Source organism: Neofelis nebulosa, chromosome 6 (assembly GCF_028018385.1).
Source record: "Neofelis nebulosa isolate mNeoNeb1 chromosome 6, mNeoNeb1.pri, whole genome shotgun sequence".
Lineage (NCBI taxonomy): Eukaryota > Metazoa > Chordata > Mammalia > Carnivora > Felidae > Neofelis > Neofelis nebulosa.
Window position 1 is genome coordinate 53,363,711 of NC_080787.1, and position 23,455 is coordinate 53,387,165.

The window sequence follows — 23,455 nt, forward strand, 5'->3', positions numbered from 1 at the left end:
GTATCAGGCCAACTCCTGTGTTTAGCAAGTGTTTAATAAACATATGCCCTAGATCCTTATCCCCATCCTTCCCACCCCACCCTGCACAGTCCCTCCCACACACTCTTACATTGTGGTTGTATTTTTTGCATTTTCATCCACATGGCACAGAGCCCCAATTTGCCAACAGAATTCTCGGGGAGTGGCACCGTATCACAGTGTTGATGTGGCTAGGAAGTGGTCATCGCTGCACGTAAACAGAGCAGGCCAAGGGCGCCTTCATTGTCCTCCAGCCATTTTCAGGGGGCTGGGGCAGTGGAACCGCTCAGGACTATGCTATGATTTGGAGGCACCCCAGAAACTTAACACTATAACTACTACAGAGCTTTGAGAATTCCACACAGGTCTTATCAAGAGGCCTATGAAAAAAAAAAATTAAAAAAAAAAAAAAAAAGGAGGCGCCTGGGTGGCGCAGTCGGTTAAGCGTCCGACTTCAGCCAGGTCACGATCTCGCGGTCCGTGAGTTCGAGTCCTGCGTCAGGCTCTGGGCTGATGGCTCGGAGCCTGGAGCCTGTTTCCGATTCTGTGTCTCCCTCTCTCTCTCTGCCCCTCCCCCGTTCATGCTCTGTTTCTCTCTGTCCCAAAAATAAATAAAAAACGTTGAAAAAAAAATTTTAAAAAAAAAAAAAAAGAGGCCTATGAAGTGGAGAAAAATGGGACTGCACAGGACTGGCTGAAGAGCGCTGGGTAAGGAATGGCATTTTCCAGCTTCTTCAGCCAAGCGGCGGTTCAGGCGCGCACATAGCGGACGATGGGGGTGACACAGGTACAGCCCACAGTCACCCGCACCTTCTCCAGCCGGAAGGTGCGAGAGCAGCCCTGGGGCTCCCTCCGCAGGACCAGGAATTCCTGCTGGATGGGAACGGAATTCATGGAGCTGTCTTCCTGCCCCTCGGCGTTGATGCAGCCTGAGTGCCTGCACTGGGCCTCCACGATCTCCGAGGGGAACCGGTTGGGGTCCCGGGTGATGCTGCAGGAGGGCAGACGAAAGCAGGTGGTGAGACAAGGGAGACGGAGATGGACAAAAGTGAGAGCCCCGTAGCGCTGGCTGCTCACCTGCAGGGAGGCATTTCCCAGCAACCCAGGGCTGTAGCCAGCTGGCCTGGATTCATACACTGCCCTCTGGCAGGTGTTTAACTGCCGAAGCCTGTTTCTTCCACTCTAAAATGGAGATTCTCATGGGTCTCTTTCATGGAATGGTTGAGAATATTCAATGATACAAATGTACACAAAACGCTACACTGAAATATTGGCATTCGATAAATGTCAGATCTTTTCTTTTTCATTGCCCTGTTGCTATTATTTAATTAGTTTTCATCCTTTGCCTAGATACGGAACTTGACTAGTCAGTCTAATATACAGTCTACAAAGCCTGCTGCTTGGAGAGGAAAACCAAAGCCCCAGAGGTCTGTGAATGCACCACATACTCTCAGTTTCTTCCTGAATACCCGCTCTGCCAGGGGACCAAATGCAGCAAAGCCATGCCAGCCAACTTGCCACTCCTTCCTGTGGGAAGCAATTCAGGCAGCCCCAGAAGCCCTTCTAATTGTCCCTGGAATCTGTTTTCATACTTGTATTTGGAGCATGTAGTTGAGACCTTGCTATTCCAAGATCTGGCACGTCAGATAGCATCACAGGACAGTACCCTGGACATCCCATCCCCAAACGGGCCTCTCACTCTGCCCTCCTCACCTTTCCTTGCAGGCTGATGTCTAATCTGAGTGGAGCACTCCAAACGGACTTTTCTGGCTCCCACTTATTCAGATGCAAAGATTATTACGTGGGCTGCTTTAAAGAGCCCCCTCTTGCAAGACAGAAAGTTTGTAAATACCAACCCAGGGCTGTGTGGAGCAGGCAAAGGCAGAGAGTCAATGAGAAGTTACAAGCAAAACAGTAGGACCTCTGACCACACAGGAGGACCTAGCCAGAAAAGCAAACTGTGAGCTCCCAGGCAAAGTGGGATTTCTGTTTTTAAGGCAAATATTAGGGCTTTTATTTTTTTCTATATTTTCTAAATTCTCTATGATTAGAATAAATAAACATGGTTTTCAAAAGAACGTGAAGATCAGTCTCATTTGCACTTACTTGTAATCCCAGGGGGAACTGGAGCGGTTCTGGAAATCATTTGAGATGGAAATAGCCCCCTGGTTTTGCCTGAGGATGCGAATGTCCACCCTCACGCTGTTATCCTCCAGGGGAGGGCACAGGGCTGTATCCCCTGCTTTAGGGTTTTTCCAGGCTGTCACCTCCCTCAGGAGGGTGAGCTCCAACATCAACAGCAGCAGGGACTTAACCTGCAAAATAGAGAAAGTTGAGTTGGTTTGGAACTCTGGTGTCAGTTGCTCTCATCCTCTAGCTGAACTCAGCATCCCCAGTCTTTTGTGGGACCAGGGCTTCTCTCTGAACCTCAGGTCCTCACCTGAAAATGGGAATAGTCATACATGAAGATATCAGGGTGCCAAACTGAGTATATACTCATTAGCCTGGTGATTGAGACTCCTACAGTCTGAGACTTCCTCAACAGTGGGACAGAAAGCTTATAAGGATCTGAGACTGGGTTTAAATCTTGACCTGGCCTCATCACTGAATCTCTGGTTTCTCTTCTTTCCAACTGGGTTATAATACTCCCTTCATAATAATATTCACAAGATTAAATCTAGTGTTCTATATAAAGTACCTATAAATTTATCTAATAAAAATAAAGGATTAATAAGTGATAGCTCTTGTTTTTAGTTCCAACCTTGTATTTCATGAATTCTCCTTCTTCCCAGCCAGCCATCTCTCCACGTAGAATACACTGCCCCCACATCTATCTATCCAAACCCTACACTTCCATCAAGGCCCCACTCAGAGGTAGCCTTCTCTAGGAACCATCTCTAAAGTCATTCAATTAAAAATACGTTCACTTTCCTTCAGCCATAAAGCACTTGCCATCTAGCATTCAAGTGTCACTTCTTTACTGTCTGGAAATGTACTGTCTGTGTTCATGTCAGATATACACCTATTGGATTATAAGTTCCTGCAGGAGAACATGTCCTAGAACAGGTGTTCCACAAATACTTTCTGGATGAATGAAATGAAAAAAGCAATACAGTTAAATTAACAATGTATTTAAACTCAAAGCACTAAGAAAAGCACTGTGCAAAACCAACTATAGCAAAGTTCCAATTATCCATGTTAATTGAAAGAAGCAGAGCCACTAATGATGCACAACTACAGAGAATATGGAAACTATTTGTCTTTAGCTCTGAAACATATATTTTTCCTACTTACATTGAAATATCAGTTTATCTGGTATTACAGGAATGCACAAAGAAAGTGCTCTGTGAAGACCTACCTAAAAGAAGAGGCAAAAATCTCTCTAGCTTCCTTTCGTCACAACCATGCTCTGCTCACCCCACCATTACCACCAACCCTTACTGGGGATGGACAAGGCCCATTACCGACTCTCAACATGATGCAGAAAAGGAGCTGAATCTGGGTTGCTTTCATTCTCTGGGCTCAATGTTGTTCAGGCTCACACTTTCCATGGGTTAAGGTAGGGGAGGTTATTAGACATGTCCATTTAAAGGACCTCCTTTTTACATTTTACAGATGCTGGAGGCAAGAAATGACAAGACTAAAGAGAAAGGTCATGGTGTCAACTTGCCGTATGAAGGTAGGTGACACTAAAAAGAAGTTGAAAGCAAGATTGACCCAGATAAGCCCAAATGAGGCTGATCTGCCTTCAGATAATCAGCAGTTGTCTACTTTCATCTACTACAATCATTCATTCATTCAGCAACTTTTTCTCAACTGTATAGTGTGGTGACTCAAGATACATGCTCTGGAGTCAGATGTCCTGGGTCCATAACTCAGTTTCAGGACTCTGACTAGCTGCCATTCGCACTGCCAGCATGTGGTAAGTATTCAACACAGGGGGATATTAAGTAGACATTGTGCTAATGACACACAATGAACAGGAAAGATGTGGAATTTGCCCTCATGGATCTTCTGTCTAGAGCTATGAAATAAACTTTAAAAAGTTAAAGGATGCTCTTGTAGACCAGAGGGTTCTTAGGTAACTTCCCAAGCCTACCAATTACTTCTTTAAGGTTTCTTTTTTTTCTTTTTTGAGAGAGAGAGACAGAAAGCACTCCCAAGCCGGGGAGGGCCAGAGGGAGAGGGACAGAGAGAATCTTAAGCAGGCTTCGTGCCCAGCAAAGAACCTAATGTGGGGCTTGATCTCACAACCGTGAAATCGAGGGTCGGATGCTTACCTGACTGAGCCACCCAGGTGTCCCTTGGGTTTCTTAAGAAAATTCCTCCTGTGTGTTTTTATCTTTTATCTTTAGTATCATATTCACTGAGTCACTTCTCGCTTTCATTATCAAAGCTTTAAAGTAACTGTATCTTATGGTTATGTGATTCAGCAATAATTTCCATGCTTCTAACAAATCATTATATTTGCTTATGTTCTTGGAGTATTTTAGAACACACTTTCACATCTCTTTGAATACTGGATTCTCACAACCACCTCACGAAGTAGGCAGAGCTAGTATTAATTATCCCAATGACACCGGTAAGAGTCATGCCCGAAAAGTAACAAACGGCTTCATTGAGTTCACCAGCTTGTTGGTATCAGTCAGGGGACTCAATCCTAGGTGTCAGTGGTCAGTACCATTGATACTGAAGTTCATTATTATTGTCAATATAAAGCCAGTCGTGGTGCTTTAGTTTTAGCTTTGCCTCCCAAGAGGAGGCAAGCATTTTAAGCAATGTGAACAGCCGTGTCAGAATTGGATGAGCGTTGTAGGTCACACAGCTCTTTATCAGGAAATCAGATAATGCCTGCATATCACTCTAGTTTGCTCCACAAAGCTTTTGATCTGAAACTGTAGATTTTGGTGGTTATGCGCTACAGAGCAGGGGCTCTGATATGGCTCTTGCTGATTCTTAAGAAAATGACACATACAGCACACACATACATTCTTCTCTGAGAGGTTCAGAGCATCTTATAGATTTGAATTCTTACAGGCCACCTATGAGGCAGATACACAGATATCACTCCTGTTCTGTACACTAGGAATAGAAGCAAGAGAATGCACTAGTGAAGGTGGGCAGTATCAAGACACTGATGGCCTGACTCTCAGGCTCACCTGAGACTATCTGAGTATTTGTCTTCTTTTTTAATTTTAGTTCTTTTTAATTTTTACTTGTTTGGGGGGAGAAATAGAGAGACAGAGAACGAACAGGGGAGGGGCAGAGAGAGAGGGAGACAAAGAATCCGAAGCAAGCTCCAGACTCTGAGCTGTCAGCACAGAGCCCGATGTGGGGCTTGAACTCACGAACTGTGAGATCATGACCCAAGCCAAAGTTGGACGCTTAACCGACTGAGCCACCCAGGAGCTTCTGAGTATTTGTCTCCTGAACTGATCTGTAATGTACGCTCACCTCTGTAGGAATGTGCTCCAGAGCTTGGCCAGTTCCTAAGCCCACAAGAATTTGCCTCAACTACTGACTGAGGATGTTCTACCTGCCTGTACCTTCCAGCTTCGAATCCTATTCTAATGCCCCTTGCATCATCATGTTTCTTGCCGATGGTCCAATAGATTACTTCAAACCAGAAATAGAAATGGCTTTGGAGTACAAAGCTACCCGATAGATTTTTTTTAGACACAAGGTCTTTGAATTTAGAAACCTTGCCTCTGAACCATTTGAGGAAAAGCATACTGTACTTGAAGCCGGTAAACCTAGATTCATGTCCCAGTTCTTATGTGTACAGTACCCAGTGATGTTAAATCACTGGACTCAATTGAGCTTTTTTTTTTTTTTTCATTTGTATAATGGGGAAACTAATCCCAATCTACTTCCTGGGGTTGACAAGAGACTCAGAGGTAAAAATAATAATATTAATATTTTACACATTGAATGCTTTCTCTATCCTTATTGGTTGTTATATTAAAATGACCAATTTAACTAAAAACTAAGCCATTTCAGAGTACAGATTTAGTCATTCTCTATGATACTAATTAATCCTCCCAAAAAAAACATATGAGGGAGATACCATTATTAGTCCCCTTTACAGATAAGGGGAATAATTATGCACAGAGCAGCTAAGTAATTGATCCCAAATCCCACATTTAGTAAGTAGTGGATCTAGGACTGACTCCAAAGCCTATGTGCTCTCTAACTGTTACACTTGGCTGCATTTCTGGTCATCTCTAAAATACCTAAATATGGTATTATCATCACCATATACTATGACCTTTTATGAAATCCAAGCTCTTTTAAATGACGTGGCTTGTAAATGGAGAAAACAAAAAAAGAGGGTTTATTTAAGCCAATAATATGGTGAATAATTTCCCAAGCCCTGTTTTCAAGCTCCTCTAAATTATATTCTTCCCAGCCTTTACCTGACTGATGTCAGGCAAGATTCTAGACCCAAAAGAGGTGCTTTCCATTATACTAACATCTCTCTCTCCTCCATGAGAAATGAGACAATGCAAAAATAATCAGCTGTCTTAGGCACAGCCAATTTCCCTCCTCTGGGAGCTATCCAAAGTTCAACACTGGGTGGTTCCACTTCTTTCATCCTGGGCACTCTCTGTCTACTTATAGTCTTAGGGGAGTCATTAAACCTCCTGGAGCCTCACTATCCTTGGCTAAAATACATGTGTACAGATCTTAAAAGGCTGGAAGTCCTCACCATGAAATAAGAGTTTTAGACCAACCTAACTCTATAATGGTGGCCACAGGAGAGATCGTGTTCAGCTGTCTGTGACACCAAGAGTGAGCAAGCTATCAATCACCTATGCAAAAGCCACCACATGAGGAGCTATGTTTTATACCCCATTATAACTTCCAGTTATTTTTTTCTTTTTCCTCCACCAGACAGGGGTCAAAATTAAAGTCGGTTCTGCTTTTAAGAAAGAATACCAATAAAAACCCCAATCAAACCTAATTCCTTAGAAATCTGCTATCCTGAAATCCTAGGGCTGACCGCTACTAAACAGCAATTATTTTTACTCACCATGGCTATGTTGCGCAGGATGGTCTTTGTCATTTTGCTCTGGTTGTCTGCTTTGTGTAGTAAATTCTTCCTGTGTGTGTATGTGTGTGTGGTGTCGCCCCGTGTCAAATGTCGCCTGTGCTGTGTCAATGAGAGCACCTGTCGGTTTTATAGCAATCACTGTCCTTATTTCGATTGACCTGCTTACTGTCTAAGTTGTGGTTACCCCAGAATTACTGACGAATGTAGGGTTTTTTTTCCTCTATTACATTTCCTGAAGAAGAATCAGAGAGAGACCCTAAAAAGGATGATGGAAAAAGGGCCAAATCTTGCTTTTCTTCCACCCCACTTCTACCCCCACTGGCACTCAAATTACAGCAAAATTCTTAACTAATTTACTACACAGATGAACCAAATTACAAATTGCTGTCATGATCTTTTATGTTCTTCCACAAATGGCTAACGACTCTCGTCACATACCATATGTTCTACTTTCCTTCATACGATATGAACCATGACTTAAGTGAAAGGTATGTCATCCTTAGAGGATCCTTGATATTAAATGAGAGGACTATCTTTAGTCCATTTTTGAGTGAGAAAACAAAACCAAAGAAATTAATGACATCAGTGAGAGATTCAAAATTATTGCCCCAGGTAGTTTCCTCGACTCCTTGAACAAATTCTATTTTAACCCCATGCTTAAAATCCTATTGATACTTAATAAATAATCATTTTCATATAACATACAATGTCCATTATCTTGGCCATCTCTGATTAAGATTTTTTTTTTTAACAAAAATGAATTAGCAAGTAGAGCCTTTAAATGCTCTAACATAATATTAAATGACCTATGGAAAGTTAATTTTTCTCAGTTCCGTTCAAGTCAGCAAACATTTATTAAGTACATATTATATGTCAGGTATTGTATCCTAGGGATACACAGACATTTCTGAAGTAACAGTATCTTAATTTCTTTTTTTTTTTTAATCCCCAGTAAGACCAGGTAAAACTACACATGCTCTTTTAAAAAGGCAAGGCACATTCCAGCAGGGTAAGTCATTTTCCTCTATCACAACACGTTTGAACAACTTTCCTCCATTTTCTTTAAATGAAGGAAATGAAAAGGAAGCAGCTCTTGGATTCATTGGAAGCCCCTCCAAGACCAATCAAAATTCTTCTGTGATCATGAGCCTTTCATCCATATTTCTTCTCCCCATACCTGTGGATTCTTCTCTGCACCTCTCCTCTGGAACAATCAGAAGTTTAACTACTATAAGAAGACTTCTTTGAATCATCCTCTCAGGCATCATTCCCTTCCTCATTACCTCTGTGCTCATATTTAGTCTATCATACTTCTGTATATGTTTCTGAGGTCTTCATGGGCTTACGGTAACTTTAGTACCCCCCCCCCCAATAATCTATACCAGCCTCCTTCTCTAAATATACACCTCCAAATATAAGACCTAAATTAAAACAGTACATTTTCTATGCATATAGAGATTCAAGACAAGTCTCCTAGCCAGCACCTTCCAGCCAGCCTGAAGCCCCTAAGCCCACCGTGTAGGGAATTTCCAAGGCCATGCCAGATATGTCCTTCTATATACTCAGTAAAACCAGCACATAAATCAAGAGCCATGTTTTCAAATTTAATTATCAGTCATGCTACCAAAGCAATATATAAAATAGACCCTTAAAAGCATATTAAATCGAGTGGGTTTAATTACTTACTTTCTTTGATGGTCTCTTCTCCATTCAGGGTGATACCTCAACACATAGAAGACTTCTTCACCAGCTCTCTTGAAAGAAGGAACAAGTAAGTCACTTTGAATTAAGAGTGCCTGGTTCAATACAAGAGGACTTGCTGCACTGCAGAGAACTAAATGGCCCTTTATATAAATAGGAAACTGACCTCTTACATCCAGCAGTCACAACGTTTTCCCTCATCAAGGTAAAAATAAGTAACTCATCAGGATGTCAAACTAGTAACCAGCTATCAACAAGTTCAAACTCAATCAACAGATCCAGATCATTATTTCATCTAACATTTATTACATACTTCTCACGCTGTAAATTATGTGCAAATACTGGGGGCACAATAATGATTATATGATGAACACACAGCTGACTATGGTGGAAGGCCTTCACTGCCCCTGTACCACCCATGACCCAAGCTGTTACTACCTTTAGAAGTTTTAGTAATACAAGTGGAACTGTCATTCAACTTACTGACAGCCAGGACACTCTACACACAAGTCCCAGAACCCACAGAAAGAGACAACATAAGATGTTGTAGTTCCAAGAATGGGGTACACACAGCCTCATGTGTGGTAAAATATTATAGCTGGTCAAACATCCAAGTTAGCAAGACTTTTTATGCCCTACCATGTGCTGGAAGCCATGCTACATGTCTGTTGGGGTTACTCTTACAGGAAATAGACTGTACTATTATAGTCTCTACCTTAATGATTTTAAAATCTAGTTATAGAAAGAAAGCAAATACACATATACTAGCCAATAAGATAATAACGAGATGGTTGGGGATACTGATAGCTAAACGTACACATTTAGTTTTACAAATCCAACCTTGGACAGATTTTATCCCCAAAAAAGCTGAATGTGATCAGGATAAGCTGTCATAACCTGGGTATGGAAATTGATGCCTAGAAGTGAGGAGCTACCGCAGCAAAAGGCTAAAATAGTGGCATGATCTCTAATGGTCAGGCAGGAGGCTGAAATGACAAGGAAATCATAGGCTAGCGAAATGATGACCCACAGTATGCAATGACAAAACACTTGGTAAAATTATTGCTTGCAATAACCTAGAGGTACAATAAGAGCTCTAGAGGAAGAGATGAGAAAACAGAAAGTTGTATGTTAGATGCTACTGTCTGCATTTGGCAAGGTAGCCTAAGGAAGAAAATGAAAGAAAATGGAGTCCAGAAATTCAGAGCCTTGGAAAAAAACACCCCAAAATATTTCTATCCCCCAAAAGCAAAAGATAAGATTGAAAAAAGTCTTTGAGGGAGAAATGCCAGGTAAAACCTGTCAATCAAATAAACTTCCTACAGGCAAGAATCTAAATGAAGCATCTAATAAGTTCTTTTAATTGGATAAAAGGACTCGGAATAAATAATGTACGTGTGTAGTTCTAATAATCTACCATTAAATCAAGACAGGGAAAATTACAGCAATGAAAAAGCAAAGACATAGAGATGTTCTAGGAATTATGGCACAAAAAGAACCAACTTAGATGAAAGTTTACTAAGTTTTTGAGAGAGTTCTCAAAGTTAATCACAAGCCAACTGTCAGCTCCATAACCATCTAGGAGCGCAAAGGCCCAAGGAAGGTATGTTTGCCAACACTCTTTCAGATGTGGGCAGATTACTGGGGGAAGAAAACTCCCAGGAGGTGGAGCCAAGGACCACACTACATCTTTGGGAGGAGGTGATCCTCTCTCAAAAAACAGAATCAGGGTCTAATCAAAGAATAGCCCACATGCCCTGGCTATGGGATCCCCACAATGTCAACCAAGCAGGATCTCAAGGTTTCTACACACCAGAACTACTGTGCATCACCCATTCTCTCTTTGCAAATGAAAGTGTCTTACCCCCATCTAAACTGATGGATCAAAACATTAAATAATTTAACAGGCTTTTCTGTGGATTTTCATTTTTTATCAGACCTCTGACTCCATATCAAATAGCCAGTTATATAATGTTATCATATACTAGATCTAAAGAATATTAACCAGGAATTAAATGCAAAAAATAAACTGAGGCTATAAGCTATTAGTATACAGCTTACTTTCACCCAGTCTTATCTCCAAATGATACTGAAACACTTCTTTCTAATTTCCCTGAAGCACTTATTTATGTTAGTCAGACCTTTCTGAACATAGGTGAAGATCATCGGGTCAGAATTGCCTCAAAGTATTATGGCTTTTATTGTCAACCTCAAACTTCAAGTTTCTTGCACCTCTTCTCTTCAAGCATAAAAATTCTTCCTCTGCTCAGGATATTCAAGCTAATCAAATACATGGTTTATTTTGCCTTTTTTAGTCCCTAGATCATTTAGAAAGTCCATGTCCCATTCCCTTTCATAACATTACCTCTCTATCCTCTATTGAATAAAACCATGTGGTGATATGATAGCATCTGTTCCTGTAAAGCTACAGATTCCATAAATTCCACAATTCTTTTTCCCTCTTTTAATGCAGAAGGTTATTATCTTCAGCTCCAGTATTCTTTGTGCCTATTAATTCAGTTTTACCTATTTTGTTGGAAGCCAAATTCAAGTACATTATGTGCTTTCTAGAATCTCCATAAGATCACATTCCATAGCAACTAACCCCCCTTTAAGTTTAACATATTTTCACTATGGAAAGATTTTCAAGAACAAAACAACTTTACTTTTGGTTTAAACACTATAAAGAGTTTATTATAATGATCATTGGTCAGATGAAAATACAGTGCTGGGGTTTTCATGTATTGATGTTTGTGGGCATGGGAATTATGTGGCCTTAAGTCAACAAAGGATAAAAAACATGGAAGCCCTCCTTTCCCTTCTCTCTGTAACTTTCTATTCTCTCCCTAGCCCTCCAGTCCCTCTCTCTCTTTCTCTGTGTCTGTCTAAAAAAAGAGTACAATTCCTGATCATCTGATGAAAAAATGAATCTGTGTGAAGAGTTACAGTGAAGAGACATGAAGGAAGGGGATTGGAGACAAAAGCTGACAAAGAAGAAAAGTAAGGGGGGAGGGAAAGACTTAGGAAAGGAGTTTCTCTGGGATGCTGTGTGAGAATCCTGGGTAAAACAAGGTTGAGGTCACTGCAGAAAGTTCCAAATCAAATGAGGACCGACCCCTCAATTCTGAGTCTATTCTCTGGACTGCAGAGGCTTTTTGCACCAGAGATTTATCTCCTTGTTAACAAAAACACCATTTGTTAAATGTTCACTCTGTACCACTGGGCTGGGTACCTAACATGGGTCAGAAGAAAAAGTACTGTCCAAAAAAACAAGAAAATCACCATGACAGTTTCCTCCACCCAGGAGTGCCATGAATTTTATGTCAGACCAGATGGCACTTCTGTTTTGGAGAGAACTGACCGTGGGCCTTTTGGGAAGAACAGTGATAGAGCCTACCTCTATCCAGGGCGAATATAGAGAGGAAAATGCTCTTCTTCCAAAACAGAAACAAAGAGGGAGGTCGCTACACATACAAATAATAGGAATTTGAATTACCCCAGAAGGAAGAGAAATGGAGGGATGCCAGTAAGAAAGTGTGATGGCTGCCATAGCAGGGAAACTTTATAGAGTCATGAGCCTCATCTTCAAATTGTTTCCATGTCTACATGTGTTTTAATTCTCTTCCATTAATTCTACACCTAAAATTCATTATACATAAAATAGTCCTACAATGTCTACATAGCTGCAAAGTGATGTGAAGAGACAATATAGCAGTCTCGGGAACAGAGGCAGCAAGAGTGGAGCAAGCAAAAACTTGCAGTGAGACAGTAAGGACCATCCCCACTCCCCCACCATCCAGGAGGGCTTGGCTGCTGAGCTGATCCTGGGACCAGCAGCATCCAGCTCGCTAGCCCCTGGGAACTTGTTAAAAAGGTAGAATCTTGGGGCGCCTGGGTGGCTCGGTCAGTTAAGCGTCCGACTTCGGCTCAGGTCATGATCTCACGGTCCGTGGGTTCGAGCCCCGCGTCGGGCTATGTGCTGACAGCTCAGAGCCTGGAGCCTGTTTCAGATTCTGTGTCTCCCTCTCTCTGTGACCCTCCCCCATTCATGCTCTGTCTCTCTCTGTCTCAAAAATAAATAAACGTTAAAAAAAAATTTAAAAAAAAAAAGGTAGAATCTTGATTGATGGATATTAACTAGGCTTACTTGTGGCAATCATTTCACAATAGATACAAATATCAAATCCTTGTACACTTGAAACAAATATGTTATGTATCAATTATATCTCAATTAAACAAGAAAAAAGAAATCAGTGTACACTAAAAAATTAAAATAGATATACATGAAAAAATAGTTTAACCTCAAGAGTAATCAAAGTAATGCAAATTAGAATAAGATAACCATATTTAGCCTCTCAAATTGGCATGGATTTTTAAACATGCAATACTAATAGGATAGGGAAAGGGGATACTTTCAGGTGTGACAGCCAGGAGTTTTTGGTACAATTTTGTGTAGGTCATGTAATAACATGCAACAAAAACCTAAAAAAAAGTTCCACACTCGGGAATTATTCTAAAGAAACAGAAACACACTCAAATATCCACATAAAATAATATTTAGAGGGGAAAATTGAAAATGCCCTAGATTTCCAACAATAGAGTAACGGTTAAGTAAATGTCATTCTGCGTAATGATAGAATCTTTGTAGCCATTAGAAACTGCTTTCTGAGAAGATTTAATAACTTTAAAAATACTTCTGTTGTAACATTTGTTGAAAATGTCAAGACATAGTTCATATAAGGTATGACCTTACTTTGTATAGATATATGCACACTATGTATATCCATGTATGTATATGTATGTACGTGTAAATGTACACTCATAGAAAAGTACCTAAAAATATATATATTAAAAAAAAAGTAGAATCTAGGCCCTCACCCCAAACCTATTGAATCAGACTCTGAATTTTCGCAAGATTTACATGACATGAAAGTCTGGGATACACAGCTTTACGGAACATTTTTAAAAAGTGCGAGACTTCCCGTAAAATTACAGTAGAGTTCGCTAGACACATTACGTTGTCTACAACAGAAATGGTGAGTCAAGTACCCTGAAAGAGTGATCGGAATAAGGAAACCTGAGCCTTAAATCTCAAAGCTGCACCCCCTCATAGCTAAGAACCATACCTATTCTACCCTAGAATGTTCCTTGGTGAGGGCAGGATAGAGAATCGGACAGTGAGATAGTTCCATGTCACAATTCAGTAGCAGGTGCTTTGGGGTGGCCTAACCAAGCTACCCACAGGCTAGCTGTAGGCAACTCAGGTTTCGTGCAGACTTTCACTTACTCAGCAGCCAAGCTGATTTCCTGCATTGAGGTGGATGGAATTAGTCAACAGAAGACCCAAGTGCGGGGACTGGGGAAAGCCCGAGTGAGTGTCTATCGAATGCTGTCGAATTTTCCTGGCTTCCTCTCACTAAAATTTCTCCTCAGCTTGTTTCTACCAGGGTCATACAGGAACCAGGGATCAACAACGTTTGCTCCTGGACTTCCCCACTGTTGTCATACTGACAACCAGCAAAGTTTTGAGGTGGTAAGTTGAGATGGCAAATCTGGCCCCAGAAAGATGACGTTGCACTCCCTTCTTGGCTCTAGATTACACTGCCAATTCCTTAGACACTGGCCCAAATCTTATGTGTGGCCCCAGCCTAATTCATGAAAGAAGTCACCTTCTCAAACTTGCCATGTGAGGGAAACTTTGTTTTTCAGCTTCTGCTCCACAAAATGTTTTGTATTTGAGCCCTCCTCTCTCTGGGCCAGTTCCTTTTCCTTGGAATGTCCCTTTCGGTTCTTTCTGCTCATTGAGGTTCTCCATAAACTCCTAGCCTCGTCCTCAAAATCAATCTCCTCTGACCTTCCATCTCCCATTGTGTCTTTCCCTCTTCTGATGGCTCAACTTAACTCTCATGGCATTTCATTTAGCATTTACTTAGATACAACTTTTCTACGGTCCACTTGACCAGCTATGTGTATGTGCTTTGGCTTTTTAAGTTTTCAAGTGTTTATGCCTGATGTGTTCCCTGGATCTTAAACTCTTTCAAGGAGACAGCTGTGATTTCTGCTTTATGTTCCCACCACTCCCGCACCCCTAGCAAAATATCCTATTCACAGCTAGTACTCTATGAATATTTATTCACTTGATTTAATGTTGACACTAGTTTATTTCTTCTTCCACCTAGTTTTTTGCTAATGAAGGGGATCAGAGTATGCCACCATAAAATGTGCAGGAAAAGCTCTCTGCCCTCCCCCTTTCTGTCTAAAAGCAGGGCATAAATTTCCCTTTGTAAAGGTAACATATATTTTCATTTATAAAAGTGTCTCCCTCTCCCATAGTAGGAAGAGAAGGATAACTCTTAATCATGGGAGTTATCTCTTTTTCATCAATGGTGAAGGTACAAACTTGAGTCTGTATAACAAATCCCACTAAATAGCTTTAATTTTTTATTAGCTTCCCCCATCAATTTACCTTCCCACAATTTACTTCTACTAGAAGTCGAAACTTTGTGTAGTTACTTTTCCACAGTTTATCACTCTTTGTTAAAATAGTACATAAGCCCCCAGCTCTAACCATTTTTTTTGGTCCTTCCTATCTCTTCTATAAAGGGCTCCATATGCATGCATAGTAAACTCTTTCTCCTGCTAATCTGTCTTTTGTCAGTGTAATATACAAGGCCCAGGTACAGAATCTAGGAGGGTAGAGGAGAGAGATTTTCCTCTCCTACATTAATTTCAATTCCTAACACATCAGATGGGCTGCCCAAAAAATTATTAATTAAAGAGGGTTATTTTGAACCAGAGAAAAACTTATAGACACATAATATTATCTTCAAGTATTTGGAAGTTTTGTAAAATGCAGAGAAACTGGACTCTCACCAGAAGGTCACACCAAGACGCTAGCGAACATCAGGTAGTGACATTCCAATGGGCAATCATATATTAGGTGGCTCTTTGGACTGGACCTCCATCAACATCTTTTCAAACTTTGGGATCCTGTGAAAACCAAAAAAAATTTTTTTTTGATATTTTAATGTTTATTTTTGAGAGAGAGACAGAGTACGAGTGGAGGAGGGGCAGAGAGAGAGAGGGAGACACAGAATCTGAAGCAGGCTCCAGGCTCTGAGCTATCAGCACAGAGCCCAATGCAGGGCTCGAACCTATGAGACGTTAGATCATGACCTGAGCCAAAGTCAGAGACCCAACCAAGGCACCCCCAAAATTTGGTATTTTAATTAAACATCCCCGCAATCTCAGTCTTGGGAGTAGGGGTGTGTATGAGTGTGCACACGTGGGTGGATACACTACTGTATCTTTTGCCCTTTTCTTGAGTTTTTTTCCTCTTTCTGCGGAAAACAATCACATGACTCCAAATGCTAAAAATTCTAAGTATGTTTCCTACAAAGATCCAGATTAAGAAGAGAATAACTTGGGGGTGGGGGGAAGACCAGAGAAAGAGCACTGAGACAACCGCACTTCTGAGAAATGTTACTTTCACTCCTGCATGGGACTGACTCAGAATGATGAATCTCGGGGCTCTCCTCATTTTGGCAGAAACACTATAGAAGGACAGGATGAAATGGGTTTCCTGCAAGGACAGTCCATCTTTGTGGAGGTGAGGGACTGAAGGGATACAAAGAAGGGTGGAGGAAGAGAAGAGGGGAAGGTACATGGGAAGAAAAAGCAGAGCACATAGGAGCAGAGAAAAGTGCTCCCCAGTTAGCAGGGCTTGTACCACTGCTTTCCTGCTGCATTTGACCCAGGAGGAGATAAAAGGAAGGTGGATGGGGAGGACGTCAGGGAAAACGCAGATTCTGAGAAGGTTCTTGGCCATGCCGACAGGAGCACTTATTGAAGCTAGAAAGCTTCCTGTAGATTGAACATTTATGTCCATTACCTAGGTTTCATGCTGAGCAAATAGCCCAGGGAACACCACTGCTCACTTTCTTGCTCCAGGACACCCCTCACACCCTACAAGTGTACATGTCCAGAGCACCCCTGTGCTCTGTGTAAGTTAGCGCCTAACTTATAGGAGCCATTAAGGCAGGGAGACATCTCTTTACCTTTTGCTGTCAGCCTCCATCATAGATTTCAGGAGCTCTTTACTTTAGAGGTAATCTGATCCAACCTCCTCAGCTGATGATGGAGGTTGGATGGCTTTCCTACAGACCACCTCCAATGGAGGAGCCCAGGCTGGTCTGAGGCCTCCCAACTCCCTCCAGTATCCATCTTCAAATAAAGGGGTCTGTCTCTCCAACTCCTCCAGGGCCATTTTTCTCTTTAACAAAGAGCTGCCAAGGAAGGAAACGGTTATATTAATAGCCTTACATTGTAGGTAAAGCCATACAGCTCACAAAGCACTTTCACGTACTTGATTTTATTGGACTCTCACAACAATCGCACGAGGAAAAGATGATCAGTCTCTCCGTTTCACAAGAAATTGAGACTTAAAGAGTGCATGGCAACTGTCCAAAGCCACACAGCTATCAAATAACAGAGTTGGGAATTCAAACCATGGCTTCTGACCCCAAGCCCAGAGAAGGAATGCACATGCAAGGCTGGAGGAAATTTGACACAAAGATGCCCAGGGCCTGGTGGAGACAGTTGTCAGAGGATGAGACTTGAAGAGTGAACATCTTCTAAGTGATGTCTGGACTGGAGTCAGGACACTTGACTCTGTGACTCTGCCTGTCACAGTGACTCTGCCTGTTCTCTGAAGAAGAGGAGAAATAAAACCAGTCTTTCTTTTGTTTTGTTTTGTTTGTTAATTCTGAATCCTTCTTAGCCTTTACACATTGTCTTACACACATTTATCTGTGTGTGAACAAGTTAAATGGAAACAAGAGCCAAGTCAAATGGTTTCAGTGACAGCTCTTAAGATGCCTTGCTCTACCAATTTTTCATTCCTAGTTCTCAAAGATTATATACTGATGGGAAGTTGCTTTCTCTGCACTTGCTATTTGTAGTGATAGAAATTTTAAACCACCTCCATAAGTCTGAACTACAAGTACTACTAACGGTATTATGTGGGAAGTACACAGTATGAAATCTTAAAAATTAATTTCGAGTCCTAACTACAGTAAATTTGTCAATTTAAAAAAGGTACCGGTGGGGGTGATGATGATATCCAGTGTCAGCAAGGATGTAGGACAAAGGGCATCCCTCACACACATGTGGGGATATAAATTGGCAATTTGGTGAAACATATCTAAAACTTTAATAATGTTTGTATTTTTGATCCAGCAAGGACACTTCTAGGAAATCATCCTAAGGAAATAAATAAGTAGGTACACACAAATTTGGCAACAAGGTATTATTTATAATCATGAAAAATTAAACAAGAAAAGCTCAACTATATAGGTATATATACATTTATCTGGGAAAAAGAAAAACCCCAAGGTATATTTTCTCTGGGTGACTAGATTACAAGTGCTCCTATTTACTTCTTATGGTTATTTTCTAGTATTTCTCTAATGAAAAGATTGTTTTTATAATAAGAAAAAAAATATTTCAGTGGTTTTAGTTTAAAAAATTTTAAAGTTTAGGGCTGCCTGGGTGGCTCAGTCGGTTGAGCATCTGACTTCAGCTCAGGTCACAATCTCACTGTTGGTGGGTTCGAGCCCCGCATCAGGCTCTGCACTGACAGTTCAGAGCCTGAAGCCTGCTTCAGATTCTGTGTCTCCCTCTCTCTCTCTGCACCTCCCCCCTCACACTCTGTCCCTCTCTCTTGAAAATAAATAAATGTTAAAAAAACAATTTTTTTTTTTACTTAAAGTTCCCAGAGGAGTAGAATTTCCTGGTAATTGTAGGGCCCACCATAGCATAAACTTTGTGAGAAGATATGAAATAGCAAATACCAATCACTGCCAAACAGGCTTCCAAGGGCAAATTGCTGACAGCATTACCGATTATGGAAGGTCTTCAATTTCATCTCTGCACACTGGTACCCAGGCTGTTGTCACACCAGGTTCACTCATAGATGTAGCTGTGACCACTTCCTGAGAGCAGTCTCAGCCCTTTGAAAGCAGCAGCATAGTATGATGGTTAGAATACAGTCGTTAAGAAACAAGATAGCCCTGAATTTGAATCTGGAAATCTACGGGCTACTAGCTATGAGGACCAGGGCAATCATCTGACCTCTCTAAGACTGTACTTCCTCTTTGGTAAAACAGGGAGAGTAAAACCATCCCAGAGGACAGTAGGGAAGATTTAATGAGGCAATTTACATGGCGCTTAGTGCATATAGTAAGCTCTTAATAAAAATGATCACTGTTAGGAGGGCCACCCCTTCTCACCTGCCCCAATCACTAAGTGCATGGAGTTATCTCTGGGAATTAGTTTGCTTAAAGAACTTGGAACCCTTCATCAGCTTCCCTATGTTATACAGCATCCCTATGTTAATCCTAATTTTTTTTTTTATCATCCATTAGAGTTAAATGTGACATGTATTTGCACTTCTGCAGGATTTTCAGAACTCTGACTTTACACTCAAAGTTTAAAAACATTCTTAGTCCCTAAATCCCTATCTCAATGTCAAATGCTTAATCCCCGACTTGCTGGTACCACTGGATATATTGCGAAGTGTCACTTTCAAAACTGGTTTTTCATGTTCATCAAAGATAAATTGTAATAGCTATAGTGAGGTGGTAATATCATTTTGGTTCTCTATTTTCCCAAACAGACCATTATGTTTTATTAGTCACAGGAACATTTTTAAAAATAGAACTATGCACACAGTTCAATCCCAACTTTAGGCTATATTTTTGGAGATTTTATCCAGCTTTATTATAGCTCTCATTCAGGACTCTATCCACTTAAATTAATAGAACAGCACACATCTGTAAGATCGCATGAGCTGACCTATCTATGGCAAGGTTAAATGTTGATACTTAAATGTAGGAAGGCTTAGTTTGCAACCAAAAGTACCTGCTGGGAGAACTATTAGCAGGATGGTAAATCCCAGCAGAAGCTAATATCCTCCTACAGGCTGTGGAAACATACTCGGGGTTTAATAGTAAAAATATTTAGGAAAAGAAGTTAAAATTTTCATTCTCTCCTTTGAGGAAAGACTGAAGAGAATGAGCTAGGATTACATGCTGGTTAATAATGGGCCAGGCAGAATTCAGCATTCATCACTGAGGTATCAGATTTCAAAAAGAAAGTTAACTAGGTTTAGGGGCCCTTGGGTAGCTCAGTGGGTTGAGCATCCGACTCTTGAGATCGGCTCAGGTCATGATCCTAGGTTGGTGGGACTGAGCCCTGCACTAACAGTGCAGAGCTCGCTAGGGATTCTCTCTCCCTCTCCCTCTGTTCTTCCCCTGCTCACACTCTCAAAATACTTATTTTTAAAAAAACAAACTAGGTTTATATTTCAGCAAATTAAAATAAAGCTAAACAAAAACTTTTATTCTAAAATTTTTCTAAGAATTAAATAAAACCCCTTGAGATAAGTGGAAACATCCCAGAAAATACCCACAAATAGAGAAGCCCCAAAATCACTACCTTCGAAAAGTGGATCTAACAAGATGATAGATTCATTCTGACCCACCTCCAAGTGATGCTAGGGCTAATAACATGTGGGTATAACTGACACTGGGTGTTAAGACTCATATGCATGATCCGAAGGGACCTCAGAGATCACCTGTTTCAACCATCTCCCTTCCTAGATAAAGAAACCAAGCATTTCCCTCTAAGGAAGTGGCTTGCCCTGCCTGGCTGACTGTCAGCCACATATGGTCGGAAAAGGAACTCGAATGCAGCATTCTTGCTTCCCAGTGCAGGGCTCATTTCCTCTGCCAACTCTGGGCTCTCTAAAGGTTTCCTGTGCAACCATGCACAGCACTCCACCTCCCCACGCCCCTACTTTATAGAGCTTCAGTGGTGATACCTGCTCCTGGAAGGGGAGCAAGGAATGCAGGGAAGGTGGATAACTCCCACACAGCTCAGTCAGGACTGAGTAGCTTTGGCAGCCAGCACACAGGTGACTCATACCTGCCTTACTCTACTGACCAAACCCTTTGGGGGAAACCTGACCTCAGAAAGTCTGGAATCATTGGGACCACTAGTATAGTTCAAAAACTCAGGACAAATGAGAAGAGGATAACCTATTCTTTGGCTTCTATGCGCCTTTCTCGTTACCTTCATCCTCCGAGGTTTCCTAATGACCATACCTCATAGGGCTGTTGTGAGAACTGAGGGAACACACTGCCTACACTGGGCAGATCTCAGTCCTTGGGAGAAGGCGAAAGAACCCTTTGCTACAAGCTAGAGGTAAAGGTCATCCCTGTGAGAAGCACTGGAATCAGAGCCGCACTGACCAGAGGGCAGGGACCATCAAGGAGTGGAAGGGCAGGAAAGAGAACAGAATTCAGGAACTTAACAAGGGGGAAATTATAAATGGCTTTGATCAAAAGATCACGTTTTGCTTTGTTTTGTATTTTAGAGAGACAGGGAGAGAGGGTGCGAGCAGGAGAGGGGCAGGAGGAGAGAATCTTAAGTAGGCTTCATGCTCAGCATGGAGCCCGACATGGGGCTTGATTCTATGACCCTGGAATCATGACCTGTGCTGAAATCAAGAGTCAGATGCTCTGGGGCGCCTGGGTGGCTCAGTTGGTTAAGTGACAGACTTTGGCTCAGGTCATGATCTTGCAGTTTGTGAGTTCGAGCCCCGCGTCGGGCTCTTTGCTGACAGCTCAGAACCTGGAGCCTGCTTCAGATTCTATGTCTCCCCCTCTCTCTGCCCCTCGCCTGCTCACGCTCTGTGTCTTTCTCTCAATAATAAATACACGTTAAAAAAAAATGTTTAAAAAAAAAAAAAAAAGTCAGATGCTCAACCGAGCCACTCAGGTGCCCTGGTTTTTTTAATAAACACATCAAAATGAATCATTTTGTTTTAGTGAAAGTTGGAATTGCAGTAATAATGAAGTATCATGGAGTATTTCCATGCTGGTGGGCACTTACCACTTGATCAGTTATGTCTCACAAGCACCCTAAGAAACAGCAAGCATCCCCATTTTTATTTTACAGATAAAATAACAAGTAGCTCAACACTCACCCTAAGTTATTTGGTAAATGGCAGAGGAGAGACTCAATTCCAGCAACTCCTACCAAATTGTCTTTTTTGACAGCTATCTTTCCATATTGACATTTCATTTATCCAGGAGAGTTCAAGAATAATGCAGCATAAAATTTTTCAAGCTAGGACTTATTTCTCTAAGCCCCACAAATTATTTCAACTATTTCAATGGCAACATTAAATGTAAACACACTTCTCTTTTTGAATGAAGCATGTAGATAATGAAGCGTGTACTTCTCTGTCCTGGTGAATCTGGGCCATCACCAGTCTCAGTGCTGTGTGGCCCAGTAGCACCCTCAGGAAGAAAGACCTGCATGCAGGTCAACCCCCTGGCAGTTCCTGAAGCAGGAATAGGAACATACAAACACTGAGTAGGAACATATTCTTCAAATGCTTACCAACTTCTTTAATGTCACTGCAAGTTGGGAAACTACACACATTTTTAAAAACCCAATGTAAAGATTGAGTTCCTAACAGTCAATTTGACGCAATTACCACCTACTGTGACTCCAGAATACATGGTTTTCTCTTTCAGATTCTTTGGTTAGTTTGCAGAGCTGAAATGTCAGCAAGGTAAACTTGGCTTTACAGCTTTTACAAACTGCAAGATCAGCCTACTTTCCCACTCAGCCTGAGTTTCTCCAGGTGTGAAAGATAGAGAGCAAGAGTCCTACTGACAAAATGTTGGACCTTTCTGGAAATGCTCATCTGAGGAGATCCTTTAAAACCCCTAGCTTTTCTTCATATCAGTATCCCATGATCGCTCCCACCCCTTCCTGATACTCTCATGGCCCTCTCAATGTCTATAGTTCTTACTGGGTGTAACCCTCATTATATTTTAAAATTTCTCACTGACACATTAGACGTGTATATCCTCAACCAGTAGGCCTCAAGAGCATCCAGTCCCATATTTGCTCCAATTCAGAGCATAATATAGGACTCATTGTCAGTGTTCAATTAATGTCAGATTCCTCCCTCTGATACCATTGCCCTCTCCTGTGGAACTATGCTTTCTGGATTACTTCCAATAGGACTTGGATTTCACATCTGCAAACAAACAAAATCACAAAGACAAAACCGGAACTCCCCATCTTCTGTCCCATAGTATCAGGGTAAGGTGCTCCCCTCATGAGCAAGGGAGAAGGAAGAACTTCACCAGTCACAGCGTGGAGAACCAACATGATCTCCTGTTCAGAGCAGCTTCCAATTCATGTGATGCAGGCCCCCCATAAAGTCACACTTCCCCTCCACAAACTCCTGTGCAAAAAGACTAGCAAACCCTAAGAGCTGAACATCCAATTGCAAGTAGTTTCACAAAGATCCTGTAAGGAGATCTTCTTATCAGCAAGTACTCACAATATTTAAGTGTCTGATATACCAGGTATTACTTCTCCAGGAAGGGGTTTTGATTCAGGCTCAGAAAAGTCAGGAAAAGGGTCAATTCTCCTGGACTTTCATTCACCTGCCCCCCATGGCCATTTAGCGATGTCAAATTGGCAAAACTTGATTTGTACAAGCTTAACTGGTAAATGCTGGTGTCACTGACGAAGAAAACTGCCTAAAGACCTAACCCCCAAGGACAGCACAGCAGCCTGCTGCCACCGTGTGGTGAC

General features: G+C 41.5%; 1 protein-coding gene across 1 annotated transcript; it reads right to left on the reverse strand.

Moving 5' to 3' along the window:
• Positions 1–676: 676 nt before the first annotated feature.
• On the reverse strand, positions 677–23,420 carry IL17F (interleukin 17F). Its single transcript, XM_058734241.1, has 5 exons — positions 18,673–23,420; positions 15,647–15,763; positions 8,759–8,826; positions 2,125–2,333; positions 677–1,009 (listed from the first exon to the last, which is right to left on the reverse strand). Exons 3-5 carry the CDS (start codon positions 8,780–8,782, stop codon positions 769–771), a joined length of 474 nt encoding a protein of 157 aa, XP_058590224.1. The 5' UTR covers positions 8,783–8,826; positions 15,647–15,763; positions 18,673–23,420; the 3' UTR covers positions 677–768.
• Between the last annotated feature and the right edge of the window lie 35 nt (positions 23,421–23,455).

Excerpts from the sequence above, each read along its gene's own strand:
- IL17F (XM_058734241.1), bottom strand. The coding sequence starts at position 8,782 with ATGGAGAAGAGACCATCAAAGAAA. Across the intron at positions 2,334-8,758 it reads AGAAGAGACCATCAAAGAAA|GTTAAGTCCCTGCTGCTGTT; the intron begins GTAAGTAATTAA and ends TCTATTTTGCAG. Across the intron at positions 1,010-2,124 it reads AGTTCCCCCTGGGATTACAA|CATCACCCGGGACCCCAACC; the intron begins GTAAGTGCAAAT and ends GCCCTCCTGCAG.